Raw genomic sequence first — 15,817 nt, forward strand, 5'->3', positions numbered from 1 at the left:
GAATATCTGGAATCCTTTACAGCGTCATTTTCTGCCCTTTCTTTTGCCCCCAATCCATCCTCTAATAACTCATGCTTCTTTATTCATCTTCTTTCTTGTTCTCTTCCTCTCTTTGTCTTCCATTCTCAGAGACTAAAGTCAAAGATAATATCTATAGAAAGCCCCCTATCTACAAACAGCATGGTACAGTCCAGTCTCCGTACAACCATGTTTTTTTGCATGATGTTACGCATGTCACCATGGTACAGTACCTGCTGCCATGGATCTGTAACCTTTGACCCTCCTTCTGTCTGCTGGTTTCCATTTCAGCTCCAAACTGTTTGTAGGTTTTACAAATCTCAGAAAAAGGTTTGGCTTTGACAAGGTACTTGTTATCAAGCAGTCAGTACCTAATTGTTGGTTCTTGACCACATGCTATGGGTCATATTTCATGTTTAATGTGTTTATTTAATGCCTATTAATTTAGAGATAATACCTGTTTTGATGTTTGTTACTTGATGTTACACATACACCAAAATTGTAAGGTCAGTAAGATTTTTTTTAATTGAAAGTATCTTATGCTCACTAAAGCTGCATTTATTTGTGACCCTGGACCACAAAACCAGTCTTAAGTAGCATGGGTATATTTATAGCAGTAGCCAAAAATACATTGTATGGGTCAAAATTATTGATTTTTCTTTTATGCCATAAATAGGATATTAAGTAAAGATCATGTTCCATGAAGATATTTTGTACATTTCCTACTTTAAATATTTCAAAACTTAAGTTTTGATTAGTAATATTGCTAAGAACTTCATTTGGACAACTTTGAAGGCGATTCTCTCAGTATTTAGATTTTTTTGCACCCTCACATTTCAGATTTTCAAATAGATAGATTCAAAACCATACATCTATGAAAAGTTTATTGATTCAGTTTTTGGATGATGTTTCAATCTCAATTCCAAAAAAATGACCCTTATGACTGAACTGTAAAAAGATTTCACTAGTTTCAACTTAAAAACTTAAGTTTAGCAGCTGCCTTAAAATTTTCAAGTTAAATCAACTTAAAACTTTAAGTTATTTCAACTCACGACAATAAAATTAGGTAAAATCACTTGCACTTTTAAGTTGATTTAACTTATGAGTTGAAATTACTTGTAGTTTTATGTTGATTTAACTTAAAATGTTAAGGCAGTTATGTTTTTAAGTTGAAACTGGTGACAACTTTTTACAGTGTGGTTTTGTGGTCCAGGGTCACATTTGATCAAAAATAGTAATACTGTGAAATATTATTGCAATTTAGTATATTTTTGTAACATTATAAATATTTTCATGTCACTTTTGATCAATCTAATGCATCCTTGCTAAATTAAAATATTAATTTCTTTAAAAAAAATCTTACTGACCCCGCATTTTTGAATGGTTGTGTACATTTAGTGTAAATAATGCCTTTGATATGATGTTTTCATCTATAAGATCCTACATGTCTTTTCATCCTGACATGGAAACAGCAGTCAGATATATTATTTAGATCTTTATTTTATTTTCGTGCCTCTGTCCATCCATTCATACTCATGTGTCAGTTGCAGTATTCATAGTTTCCCATTTGTCTATGGTTTGTAACTTAGATGTTCAACAAACATGGTGTCTGTGTAGCTCATTGGGCTGGTGAAATGTCAAAGGCATTTGTGGAATCCATTGTGATTGGTTTAAAGACATTTGTAAAGCTCATTGTGAGTGGTACAAGTATCAATCACTTAATCGGTTTTATTTGACCTTTTTTTCCTGAACTTACTCCTTGACATTGTGTTTTGTGTCACTTGCTTGTGTTTTTCTCCTGTAGTGAAAATCAAATCAAGCTACACTGAAAAAAATTAGATAACAGTATATAACAGTATTTTTGTTCTGTTATTTTATTGTGTGTGTGTGTAGTACCCTGCATGATGTAACTTGTGTCGGTCACTTTCTCAAACAGTGAAAAATGTCCTTTAGGATGTATTTATAATTTCTCACTATGTTGCAGCTTCCAGAACTTCCTGGCAAGATGGTGATGACGTAGACAGAAAGGTGATTTATATACGCTCTGTGTGTGTTTGTCCATTCTTGTAGTATCAAGTTGTTTTGGTAATTTAATCCAACCTACCCTTAAGGAAAAAGTACATTTGTTACTTATTATGGAAATTATATATTTACTATAATTCATATAAAAATGAATTACAATTTAAATTTATAATAATTCCAATTAGCTGAACTTAGAGCTATTTGGCATTATTACAAGTAATTTTTTACAAGACTACTTAAGTGTGTTAAAAACATAGTCATGAAAGTGTACTCTTCAATAAATGCACATTCAATACATTTAAAGGGATAGTTAATCCAAAAATGAAAATTCTCAAGTTTCAAGTTTCAAGTTTACTTTATTTATATAGCACATTTAAAACAGCTGCAAGACTGACCAAAGTGCTTTACACTTGGAGACAGTGTTGTTTTCGTCAACGATGACGATGACGAAATCATTTCGTTGACGCCACTTTTTTTCATGACGATAACGAGACGATGACGAGATAAAAATGGCTCGTTGATGACTAAAACATGACGAGACGTGTGTGAGTTTTCGTTGACGAGACGAGAATAGACGAAAATGTTAGTGGGTGGTCCGTCAGACGTTTAAAATGCATGACATTTCCGCTTATTGTGCATGCCAATTAAAGGTTGTATCAGCGATTTCTAGCCTAAAACATAAAGTGTCAATTTCAGCTGACCTTTCTTCACGATCCGCTCGCTGCCTGCCCCATAAATTGTCTGTGAAAAAACCGCGTCTCTCTGGTCAGCCTAGGGTCCGAGATATGCCAAAAAAACAATCGGCGCTATCAACTATTCCACAGAAAAACAAACAGTGTTCCAACCAATCAGCGTCAGGGTTTGGTGTTGTGGACTTTCCTACTGGTGCAGGGATGTGAGGGAGGCGGAGCGAAAGTCCACAACACCAAACCCCTGACTTAAAAAGTATCTGACGCTATGGCAAGCCGTTTTAGCATTCCATCCTTGTTTGTCTTTTATGTTCTAAAACATTCCTTCATTATTGTAATTATTGGTGAAAATAGTCGATCCGGAAGCTCACATTGTGTTGAACTATAGATCTGCTATTTTCAGAACTTATAAGTGACACTACCCAACAGCAAAATACTTACTGACCTACATTAATTTGTTAAAAGACTACTTTTTTCCCTTTTTTTTGACTAAAACTAGACTAAAACCTTTTTGACTTTTCGTCGACTAAAACTAGACTAAAACCTTTTTGACTTTTCGTCGACTAAAATTGGACTAAAACTATCACATATAGAAGTGACTAAAATTTGACTAAAACTAAGAAGCATTTTAGTCCAAAAGACTAAAACTAAGACTAAATCTAAGATGGTTGTCAAAAACAACACTGCTTGGAGACATCCACAAGAAGAAATAAAGGAAACAAGACACATAAGAAATGGAATAGACAAAATAAAACCTAATAGGCCGTTGAAAACAAATGAGTTTTTAAAAGTGATTTAAAAATGATCAAACTAGGAGCCGTTCTGATCTCAACTGGCAAGTCATTCCAAAGACGAGGCCCAATTACTGAAAAGGCACGGTCACCTCTACGCTGGAGTCTAGAGTGTAGAATTAAAAGGAGGTTCTGGTCGTAGGATCTCAAACTTCTCAAGGGGATATACTGGTGGAGCAATTCGGATTGGTAAATGGGTGCTTGATGATGCAACGATTTAAAAACAAATCCCATTTTTTCTTTTGACCGAAAAATTTTCTGTTTTGAATTTTTAAAAATCACAGCTTAATCGGAACGATATGAAACTCGGTGACTTTTATGCCATTTGGAATGTCAACACACACAAAAAATTGAGGGCATGATTCAAGCAGGCTAAGTGGTCGTAAAAAAAATAGTCACACTTGTGCTCTTCGGTCTAAAATGACCGACCATAGGAAATGAATGGGAAATCGACAAAAATACAAATATTCAGAGAATTTTTGTGTGTACAATCTACAAATCCTCCACAATGCTGAAAAAAAGTACACAGCAGTGAAGGGGTGACACTCTAAAACACACCCATTCATAAACACACCCATTCACACACACACGCACACACACACACACACACACACACACACACACACACACACACACACACACACACACACACACACACACACACACACACACACATTAATATACACACCTCTATTCGGTCACTTTTGACCAAAACATTTTCGGTTTAGAATTTTTCAAAAAATCACAGCTTCATCAGAACAGTACCAAATTCATTGACTTTTATGGCATTTGGAATGTGAACACACATAAAAAATTAGGGCACGATTAAAAAAAAATAATAATAAAATAAAAACTTGTGCTCTTCGGTCTAAAATGACCGACCATTGGAAATGAATGGGAAATCGACAAAAATACAAATATTCAGAGAATTTTTGTGTACAATCTACAAATCCTCCACAATGCTGAAAAAAAGTACACAGCAGTGAAGGGGTGACACTCTAAAACACACCCATTCACAGACAGACAGACACACACACACACACACACACACACACACACACACACAAACACACTAATATACTCACCTCTATTCGGTCACTTTTGACCAAAACATTTTCGGTTTTGAATTTTTTTTTTTAAATCACAGCTTCATCAGAACGGTACCAAATTCAGTGACTTTTATGGACACACACAAAAAATGAGGGCACGATTCAAAAAAAAAAAAAAACTTGTGCTCTTTGGTCAAAAATGAACTGACATCAGGAAATGAATGGGAAATCGACAAAAATACAAAAATGTACAGAATTTTTCTGTCTCTTTCTGACACATCCACACACACATGCACAAATGAACTGAAACACAGCAAATTGAGAAGATGTAAAATAAAATAAAAATATATGTATAAAAAAATTACATATCCAGAGTGCAAAAGACACACACTCTCTTGCATATACAAAAAATTAACACTTCAAATCATATTTATAACAAAAAACTATCCCAAACTGGATAAGAAATAGTCTTTGAGATTGTTTAAATGTATGTTCAACTATTCCACCTAATAAAAATGCTGAATCAATTGTCTAAAAACAACTAGGCAATTCACAAGCTGCTTTGTAGAGAACTATACAGGCATCAAGTTACACCTGCCATTACAGATGTTTTTCTCGTTTTTTACCAACAGATGGCACTAATCTGCCTTCAAAAATTAGTGTTGAATGGCTGAGTCTCTATTTCAACCTGAAATACTGCATTCATTAAAAAAATAAAATAAAAATAAAAATTTTTATTATTCTCAATGGCAAAAAAATGGATATTAATTACAGCATAAATATTCATTATTACCACAAAACCCTCTCAAAATGCAAAAGAAAAAAGAAAAAATATTATTAAACAAAAATGAATTGGAATGGTTTTACTGAAAAAATTACAGGATGCGTTACAGGTGTCCGGTCACTTCTGACCGCGAAGAGCACACGTGTGACTGCTAAACGAAGAGCACCAGAGGGTTAAAAGAAACTTAGCAGCGGCGTTCTGGACCAATTGAAGACGGGCAATTTGCAATTTAGAAATGCCACAGTATAAAGAGTTACAGTAGTCTAGACGCGACGTAATAAAAGCATGGACGGTCATCTCCAGAGTCTTGTCGGTGAGAAAGTGTTTGATTTTTGCAAGTGTGCGGAGCTGATAAAAACTAGATCCAATAACGGTGGAAATTTGTTTATCAAATTTTAGCGTGTCATCCAACAAAACACCCAAATTCCGTACCTGTGAGGACCTAAAAGCAGATAAAGGTCTTAGGTCAAAATCAGAGGCCTTCATATTATCTGATGGACCGAAAACTATCACCTCAGTTTTTTCTTCATTTAGAGATAAGACATTTTGAAATAACCAAGATTTAACTTCATCTAAACAAGACAACAGAGCATTCATGGCCAAAGGATCGTTTTTCTTAAAAGGTAGATAGATTTGAGTGTCATCAGCACAAAAGTGAAATGACATCCCGTGTTTCCTAAAAATGGAGTCTAGAGGTAGCATATATAGGGAAAATAAAGTGGGCGCTAAGACAGAACCTTGAGGAAGACCACAGGGGAAAGAAGAAGAGGAAGAGAAAAATTCTCCTAGTCTGACCACATATTTCCTATCCGACAGGAATGACTGAAACCACTTTAAAACTGTGCCAGAGAGACCCACCCAAGATTCAAGTCTATTTATTAATATGGAATGGTTGATAGTGTCAAAAGAAGCTGATAAATCTAAGAGAAGAAGGACCACAGAACTGTCATTAATGACTCACCCTCATGTCTTTTCAAACCCATAAGGCCTTCGTTCTTCTTTAGAACACAAATTAAGATATTTTTGATTAAATCCGAGAGCTTTCTGACCCTGCATAGACAGCAATGCATCTGACACATTCAAGGCCCAGAAAGGTAGTAAGGACATTAATAAAATGTGGTTCAACCGTAATGTTATGAAAAGGCAAGAATCCTTCTGTGTGCAAAGAAAGCAAAAAATAATGACCATATTTAACCATTCTTTTCTTCCATGTTAGTTTTTGCTTCAGTTGTTAAGAAAGTCATTATTTTTGTTTTCTTTGTGGACAAAAGTATTTTCATAGCTTCATGAAATTACGGTTGAACCACTGATATCTATGTAGGGTCAGAAAGCACTTGGATTTCATCACAAATATCTTAATAGCACACTTAGCACACTGTAATGTAATCAAACCTAGAAATATTTTCTATTTTCCCTTCAATTTTTTATGTGATTGTATTTCTTGCTCTTTTTGTTTGTCAATAGACCAGAACAAGTTGGATGAATCTGAAGAGTGAGATTGATGGACAGTCTCCAGATCTGGACCCCAGGACCTCCACCCACAGCTTACCCACCGATATGTCTCAACCTAGTGAGTAGCCAATCAGTGATTTCATGGAATCTAAACGTCCTTACAGTGTTCATTTTGACAGCAAATTTAGATTTAATTTTAGTCATAGTTTTTTATTAAAATGCCATTTAGTTTTAGTCATATTTTAGTCATCTGAATTGTTTTAGTTTTAGTCGACTAAGTATCATAAGATTTAAGTCTACTAAATCTACAGTAGATGTGACACACGATTTTATATTAAAATTAAATAAAACCACTTTTCATAAAGAAACAAAAAGGCCTTCTTTTCAGTGAAATGTCAATGCTATATAGGCTATTTATGCATTCTTTAGAGCAACTTGTTTACCACATTCTTCATACTTTCTTGATTTTATATAAATAAATTTAGATTAATCTTTATTAAGGCTACTAAAGTGATTCAGTCAAGAGCAGTGAGTGATTTTCTGTCTTTATTTTGTTGCTTGATTAACATCAATGCCACAGACAATAGCAACTTAATTAGGCTGCTGTCCCTTTAAAACTGAATGCAAGGATTTAGTGTACTGATACACATCCGATATTCTGTTTATGTTCACGTAAGACGTAACCAAGTGTGTTTACGCAAATACTGGTCAAAACAGACAATTTGACATCATTTTTGTTTGTATTTCTCTGTTCATGCGAGATTACTTGTGTTACTCTCATCAGTTTTGCGTCATCAAATTTATCCATATGCCTGCTCTTCTCTTACTCCCAGAAACTGACATTTTTTAATGTTTTATGAGACGTACAGCAAATGTATGCTAGCTTATGTCCCACCCAATAGATCAATAGCCTATGATACAGTATGCATCTAACCTCCTAACCACGCAGATTTGCTCTAAATGAATCTTTTCCCAAATCATCCCTCCCTAACATTGTCATCTCTTTTTTAATCGTTGCTGAAAATGTCAATAGATTTTCATCATAGTTTTTGTTATTCAGAATGAGTTTTTGTTTCGTTATAGTTTAGTTTTCATTGGTGAAAAAATACTAGTTAAAACTACTTCCTCACATCGCAAGTCACATCAGTTCACTCAGTGGCCATCTTACTAACATCTCAGAGCAGCTATTTTTTACGTAGGTAACAATGAATTCTAATAACGATTGTATCATATGGTTAAAACTTTGTATGTTTTGTTAAAAGGGACATCGGATGCCAATTTTCCACAAGTTGGTATGATTCTTTAGGGTCTTCATGAAATACATGGGTTAAAATTCCTCAATGGTAGTGTAAAACAACACCCTTTTTACCTTGTCAAAAACAGCTGTTTACAGCGACCTGTTTCAGTGCATATCTTTTTAAATGCTAATGAGCTCTGCTCACCCCGCTCCTCTCTTTTATGGAAAAGTAAAGGCAATTTGCGTGAGACTTTTTTTTGGAGGTGCAGCTGAATCACAAACAGTGGGGGGTACTGATTCATCCTTGAGTTTCAACTTTTTAGCAAAACCTGCCTTAAATTGTCTCTCATTCAGAAGGCAATCTGCAGTAAAATGTTTTGCGCAGATGAATGAATAAATTAATTTAGCTGTATTAAGTGGGTCTCATGTCAGTTCACTTTTACTTCCAACTACAAAACACCAGCATTGCTTATGAGACATTGTTGTCACCACAGCTGCTCGAGCATGAAGAAAGTGGTGGACAGCGGAAAACTGACTGAGGGCGGAAATATGCTAATACGGGACAGTCCGTTAGCAGTCATGGGCGGGGCTTGAACATTGTGACATCATACTGCTCAGAAAATCAATACGGCTTGATAATTGAATTTGAGTTTTCAGTTAAAAAAAGAGAAAGGGATGGTTTTTTTAGCGTAGGGTGGTTGTTTACACACTGCTAAGATCCATTTATATGTATACATTTATATTTTCTTACAGCTGCCATATTAAAGGAGTAGTTCACTTTCAGAACAAAAATGTACAGATAATGTACTCACCCCCTTGTCATCCAAGATGTTCATGTCTTTCTTTCTTCAGTTGTAAAGAAATGGTGAAACATTTCAGGATTTCTCTCCATATAATGGACTTCTATGGTGCCCCCGAGTTTGAACTTCCAAAATGCAGCTTCAAAGGGCTCTAAATGATCACAGCCGAGGAAACAAGGGTCTTATCTAGCAAAACAATGGGTTATTTTCTAAAAACATTTACAACTTATATACTTTTTAATCTCAAACACTCGTTTTGCCGAGCTAGACAAGTCGAGTATTTGAGGTTAAAAAGTATATAAATTGTAATTTTTTTTAGAAATAACCCATCGTTTTGCTAGATAAGACCTTCTTTCCTTGGCTGTGATCGTTTAGAGCCCTTTGAAGCTGCATTTTGGAAGTTCAAACTCGGGGGCACCATAGAAGTCCATTACATGGAGAGAAATCCTGAAATGTTTTACTCAAAAAACATAATTTTCTTACGACTGAAGAAAGAAAGGCATGAACATCTTGGATGATAAGGGGGTGAGTACATTATCTGTACATTTTTGTTCTGAAAGTGAACTACTCCTTTAATATTGAGTGATACAATTTCTTCTGTTCATTTTTGTATGCATGTTTCATACCCTCCTTAAACTACCTCTGCTAGTCCTCCCCTTGAACATGATGCTAGAGTAAAGTGCCATCAACCTTTCTGAATTCTGTTTTGCAGACTTTCCATACAATAAGTCTGCTTCGCTGCCAGGATATGGGCGGAATGGCATATACAAGGTAAACCCCGTAAGACCTGATATCTGCACACAAACAAAGCACCCCACAAACCTTTTAACACGCCATCTGTGTGTGATTTTTGGGAATATATGTGAGCTGTGGTCACAAATGCTGTCATTCGCTCTCTCAGCAGTGAAGAATGTTGTTTGATCCTAGTTGGATTTGTCCAACCCAGCTGTTGGGACACAGAGAGCTGTTGTAATCGCACACATCAGGAAACACAGTCACAGATCAGTTAGTGTAGAGATTTAGCTGAGGAAGCTATAATGCTCAGAGGGTGTGTCTGTGCTTGCGTGCAGTCAGAAGCGTGTCTTGTTCCCACCCTCTGGCTGTTTTCCATGTTCTGCTTTGATCTTGAAATCTGGCTCCCTTAATGGACTATCCTCTGTAATGAAGAGCAAGATGTGCTTCCACAGCAGAAATCCCAAGCACAGTCTTTATTAAAAATCTGATTCAGATCTTTTATCTTGCATACAGAGTTGCCAGGGTCTTCTTTGTTTGAGAATGATCTGAAAGCTTTTCCTGTACACTAGGTGGCAGTATTTAGCAACGGTTCTTTGTGTCCAGTTTCCTACCTGAAAACAGAAATATTACCCATTCTTTATATCTAATCTGGGTTGACTTAGTGTCATGTTTCGCCTTTACTTTCCACAAGCGCTCACAAAGGCATGTGAAACACAGAGCTGGTCATAGATCAATATTTATAACCAAATCCACCGGCAAGCTAAGGATTCAAGGCTCTGTCTGTGCTAGACTTTAACCTTTAACCTCAGGAAATGAAAGAAAAACTTTCACATTTACTGCAGCCACCCCGTTTAAACATGATATTGTTACTTTCATTTGATAGTAGGACAAATAAACAATAAAGACATGATGAAACTTTTCCAAAAAGCTTTTAATGTGACCTTTATAAAACCAGTCACTGCAATCTAGACATAAATGTGCATTCTGCTTGTAAATAAATGTGCGCTGTATATAATTGCTAAATCTTGTCATGCATTGCTTCTTTCCAGGCGGCTGATCTTGGCGAGGATGATGCCGATCATGACTCATCCTGGAGTGGAATGAGAGGTGAGTGAGTATTTAACCCACACTACCAGTCAAAAGTTTTTGAACAGTAAGATTTTTAATTTAAGTTTTTTCAGGAAGTCTCTTCTGCTCACCAAGCTTGTATTTATTTGATCCAAAGTACAGCAAGAACAGTAACATTTTGAAATATTTTCACAATTTAAAATAACGGTTTTGTATTTGAATATATTTTAAAATGAAATTTATTTCTGTGATCAAAGCTACATTTTCAGCGTCATTAATCCAGTCTTCAGTGTCAAATAGTCCTTCGGAAATCGTTCTAATATGCTGACTTGATGTTCAAGAAACATTTTTTTATTATTATTATCAGTATTAGAGACAGTATATATTTTTTCTTTTTTGGGAAAGAAATGATAGAAAAATAATACTTTTGCTTAGCAAGGATGCTTTAAATTGATCAAAAGTGATGATGAAGACATTTATAATATTTCAAAAGATTTCTATTTCAGATAAATGCTATTCTTTTGAACTGTACCTGAAACCTGAAAAAAAATCTACTTTCAAAAATCTTTTCAGCATAATAATAATAAATGTTTTTTGAGCAGCAAATCCAGAATATTGGAATGATTTCTGAAGTATCATGTGACTGGAGTAATGATGCTAAAAATTCAGCTTTGAAATCACAGGAATAAATTACATTTGAAAATATATTTAAATAGAAAGCAGTTATTTTAAATAGTAAAAATATTTCAAAAGTTGACTGTTTTTTTTTCATGCTTTGGATCAAATAAATGGAGGCTTGGTGAGCAAAAGAGACTTTTTTAGTTAAAAAGTTTACTGTTCAAAAACGTTTGACTAGTAGTGTACATAGACAACAGATGAGTTGCATATTTTCCACACAAAAAATAATAAATAAAATCTTTTTTTCTTTCTCTTTTTTCAACATCTTTCCTGTTTTCCATCACTTCCCAGAGTACAAGGTGAGTTCTAGTGTGTATAATGGAATGCTGTAGCTTTTCAAGTCTATCATTTTCCCATTTTTTGCGGAACAGTAGCTCTAAACATTTTGGGTGTCGACTCCAAAATAAGTAACTGAACTGTTCTGATCAGGAAAAAACAAAAATGGATAGGAAAAGAACAAACCGCAACTAACCTAAAAAAACATACAGTAAATATGACCCTGAAAGCATTAAATACAGGTTCACTTGCATATAATTTCGTGTTAATTATCGGTTGCAGAATACATTTTTGATGGTTTTAAAAGACATTAAAAGACAAAATTGTCCATTTTCCGTTTTCCTTTCCTACATATGTACTATTTTAATAATTCTGAATATGGTAAGGTCCATACAATTATTTAAATTATACATAATTTTGAATATGGTTTGGTCCATACAGGTTACTAACAAAATTGAATGCTTGAATGAATTTTTATACAAATAAATAATTCAGTTACTGAGTTTGAAAACTCTGGCAATAATTGCTCACCCTCTTGTTGTTCCAAACCCGTATGACCTTTAGTCATCTTTGAAACACATTAAGATATTAGAATATTTTTAATGATGTACTGACACATTCAAGTCCCAGAAAGGTAGTAAGGACATCATTAAAATAGTCCATTTGACATCAGTGGTTCAATCGTAATTTTATGAAGCTACAAGAATACTTTTTACCACAGATGAACCACAGGTGTCACATGGACTGTTTTAAAGGAATACTCCACTTTTTTTGGAAATAGGCTCATTCTCCAACTCCCCCCGAGTTAATAAGTTGAGTTTTACCGTTTTGAAATCCATTCAGCCATTCTTCTGTTCTGGCGATATCACTTTTAGCATAGCTTAGCATAGATCATTGAATCCTATTAGACCAATAGCATCACGTTCAAAAATGACCAACGAGTTTCGGTATTTGTCCTATTTAAAACTTGACTCTTCTGCAATTATATCGTGTACTAAGACCGGCGGAAAATGTAAAGATGCGATTTTCTAGGCCGATAAGATTAGGAACTACACTCCCATTCCGGCGTAATAGTCAAGGAAGTTTGCTGCCGTAATTTGGACGCAGCAGGCGCAGTAATATCATGCAGCGACTGAAATTAGTTCCCAGCTAGGTTATCTTCCAACGAGGAACGCTCCCTGTGCATGCAGTTGGTCACGTTGTGCTGCGTGATATTACTGCGCCTGCTTCGGCCATATTACGGCAGCAAACTTCCTTGACTATTACGCCGGAATGGGAGTGTAGTTCCTAATCTTATCGGCCTAGAAAATCGCATCTTTACATTTTCCGCCGGTCTTAGTACACAATATAACTGCAGAAGAGTCAAGTTTTAAATAGGACAAATACCGAAACTCGTTGGTCATTTTTGAACGTGATGCTATTGGTCTAATAGGATTCAATGATCTATGCTAAGCTATGCTAATAGTGATATTGCCAGAACAGGAGAACGGCTGAATGGATTTCAAAACGGTAAAAATCAACTTATTAACTCGGGGGGAAGTTGGAGAATGAGCCTATTTCCAAAAAAGTGGAGTGTTCCTTTAACAATGTCCTTACAACCTTTCTAGGCCTTGAATGTGTCAGTTGCATTGCTGTCTATGCAGGGTCAGAAAGCTCTTAGATTTCATCTAAAATATCTTAATTTTTACATAAACGTATGTTGCAGGTCTATCCCTATGACATGCTTGCTGTGACCCACAGAGTCCGAGTAAAACTACCACGGGATGTGGACCGCACCAGACTGGAGGTAATATTTTAAGTAGACCACTTATCTAAGTATTCCTCTTTATGTGGCCTGTTTGCTCAATCTTATGCTGTAGATGATTTTACTTTGGTGCAAATACTGTACATAATTGAGTGCACTATGGAGCATCCCAAGTAATGATTAAGTGATACTTTTATAATGATTGACATTTAAATACAGTCGTGTCATCCTTTTTTTAAAATATGGAGCATGGGTTGGCTTTTTTGAGTTGAATTATTATTTTGTCAGCATTAGTCTTGATCAAAGTACACAAGAAGGCAGCCAGGCGAAGAGTTGTGTATGTTTGCGTACATGCCTGACTGCACATCTGCCAGTGCGAGTGTTTGGGAGGTTATGGCTTTGTTGGATAACAGTCCACTTGCCCATGGCCAACACATAATATATCCTCAGTGTTCCTGGACATTGTGTCAGTGTTATTAGTGGGTTTAAATGGAAAAGGGAAGAGAAATGTCTGGCTCACTTTAACTTCACCATGACTTATGAGAGAAGTTGATTTACTGATCCCACTCCCTATAACTGTTAGCTAGGAATCACTGCGGTTGAAATTGCAGTATCTGAAAATGTGTGTGCGTGTCTCATCGAGTGACTGTTGTCCTGATGTAAGAGGCCCTTGTCACATCTGTTTGAATTGAGCATGATTTGAGCCCCAGCGGGAGATACTTGCAACACCCAAAACTTTCCAAAGACGGTGATTTCAGCATCTGTTTGGAGACTTTCAAGATACCCACACATCTGCAAGTGTTACAGTACCACATACGACAGGGCCTGAAAGAATAAAGATTTATACAAATCCATTCTGGAATGGTTTAAACCCAAATTGAGGTCATAGGCTTAAAAGCCTGGCAACATTCGCAGCCCCCCAGTGGTGCTCGTAATCCCGATTGTGCTAAAAGCAATGAATGTCGTCAACTATTGCAAAGCTTTAGGTGACACATGCATATCGATGGTTGTAATTATTGTTAATATTTTATTATTTTTCTCTCTGTTTTTAATCTGTAATGACGTTAGCGCCATGCAGATATTGTTAGCAGAATAAACAGTGCTTAGATTCCTGGCAGAAGTCTTTGGGTTTGTTCTGATTAAGCTTTGATTAGCTGTTTGACAGTGTTATTTTAGGCCTTTATAAATGGATGACTATGTCATGCAGCTATTCTGCATGCTTTAAAGTGATAGTTCACCATAAGATGAAAATTCTGTCATCATTTATTCCCCCCCGATGGCTTCTAAAACCATATGACATTGTTATGTGGAACACAAAAGTAGTTACCAGAATGTCCACGCTGTTCTTTTCCATGTAAAAAGTAGATTTATTAACTTTTGAACGCTTTTTAATAGGGCTGTCATGATTCCTCCATTCAATCTGAGTACTCAATTTTAATAAGTCCTCGACTGCAATTTGCCCGTGTCGAGTAACCGGCAAAATGCCGCAAGTGGTGCATTCCATGGATGAGAATCCATGAAACGCATTATTAGACCGCTTATTAAACCCACAAAAAAATCACAATACAGCATAATGCTATTGTGAATTCACAAACGCTTCGGTTAAATAAAAACGTGCAGTGGAGGTTTATTATAGGTGCTTTGATTCCTTACATGCGTGTAGGTTACGTGCGTGTCAGAATGGCTCTGTTCACAGTAAATGCTGCTCCACACGAACTCTTGTCATATACATGTGTGGAACGCCTTAAACTTCATCTCTGCATATTGCTGTGAGTTTGGGTTTATTATAAAGTTAATCTGAAAACAGAGTGTGCGTCATTGCATTAGATTTGTAAAGCAAATTATTTATGAAAATACGCAAACACAGGAAAATACATCAATGTCTTTCTAAACATGCTAACTGTTCATCACGATTTTAGAATAAAAGCTCAAACCCTCACTCTGATTAATCGATTAATTGTCAGAATAATCAGCCGATTACTTGATTACCAAAATAATCGTTAGTGACAGCCCTATTTTTTGGTCTGTTCCTCACACAAAGCTTCAGAAGACTTTAAATTAGGGCTGTACGATTTGGGAAAATTTTTTTGTTGCAATATGTTTGATTAAAAAATGCAATTGAGATAATAAAAAAGCTTTAGGTTTGCTAAATGCTTGTTTGTAGGGCTGCACAATTCAGTCATAATGTTGTGATCATTTATCAATATCAAAAAATCTATAAGTAATAATAATACTAAGAATTTGTTAAGTAAAAATCTAAAACATTTGGAAGTATTACTATTGTATCATTGCAATATTTCACTGTGAAATTAAAAAAAGTGTTTAAAAAATGTTTTACAGCACAACTATTACAATTGCAATATTAATATTTGTGTTTATTTAATTAAATCACAGCATTTGCAGTTTGATAATTGCACTAAGACGTGATTTATATAGGGCTGCCATCGACTAAAAATGTTTATGGTCGACTAGTA

General features: G+C 35.4%; 1 protein-coding gene across 6 annotated transcripts in view; it reads left to right on the forward strand.

The window, feature by feature from the left end:
- ablim2 (actin binding LIM protein family, member 2) overlaps nucleotides 1-15,817 on the forward strand; it is a 98,296-nt gene that overhangs the window by 77,169 nt on the left and 5,310 nt on the right. For 4 of the 6 annotated variants that reach the window (XR_012341425.1, XR_012341426.1, XR_012341424.1 and 1 more), the window contains 6 exons: nucleotides 130-183; nucleotides 2,003-2,046; nucleotides 6,818-6,923; nucleotides 9,555-9,613; nucleotides 10,627-10,692; nucleotides 13,305-13,385. Coding sequence is in view for 1 of the 6 variants with exons in the window: in XM_073828071.1 (XP_073684172.1) it covers nucleotides 130-183; nucleotides 2,003-2,046; nucleotides 6,818-6,923; nucleotides 9,555-9,613; nucleotides 10,627-10,684; nucleotides 11,615-11,622; nucleotides 13,305-13,385 (410 nt within the window). In the remaining 5 variants the exon portion in view is untranslated. Of the gene's footprint in view, nucleotides 1-129; nucleotides 184-2,002; nucleotides 2,047-6,817; nucleotides 6,924-9,554; nucleotides 9,614-10,626; nucleotides 10,693-11,614; nucleotides 11,623-13,304; nucleotides 13,386-15,817 lie in introns of all 6 variants that reach the window. The other 2 variants (XM_073828071.1, XR_012341427.1) reach the window with 2 other exon arrangements.

Source organism: Garra rufa, chromosome 22, assembly GCF_049309525.1.
Source record: "Garra rufa chromosome 22, GarRuf1.0, whole genome shotgun sequence".
NCBI classification, from domain to species: Eukaryota; Metazoa; Chordata; class Actinopteri; order Cypriniformes; family Cyprinidae; genus Garra; species Garra rufa.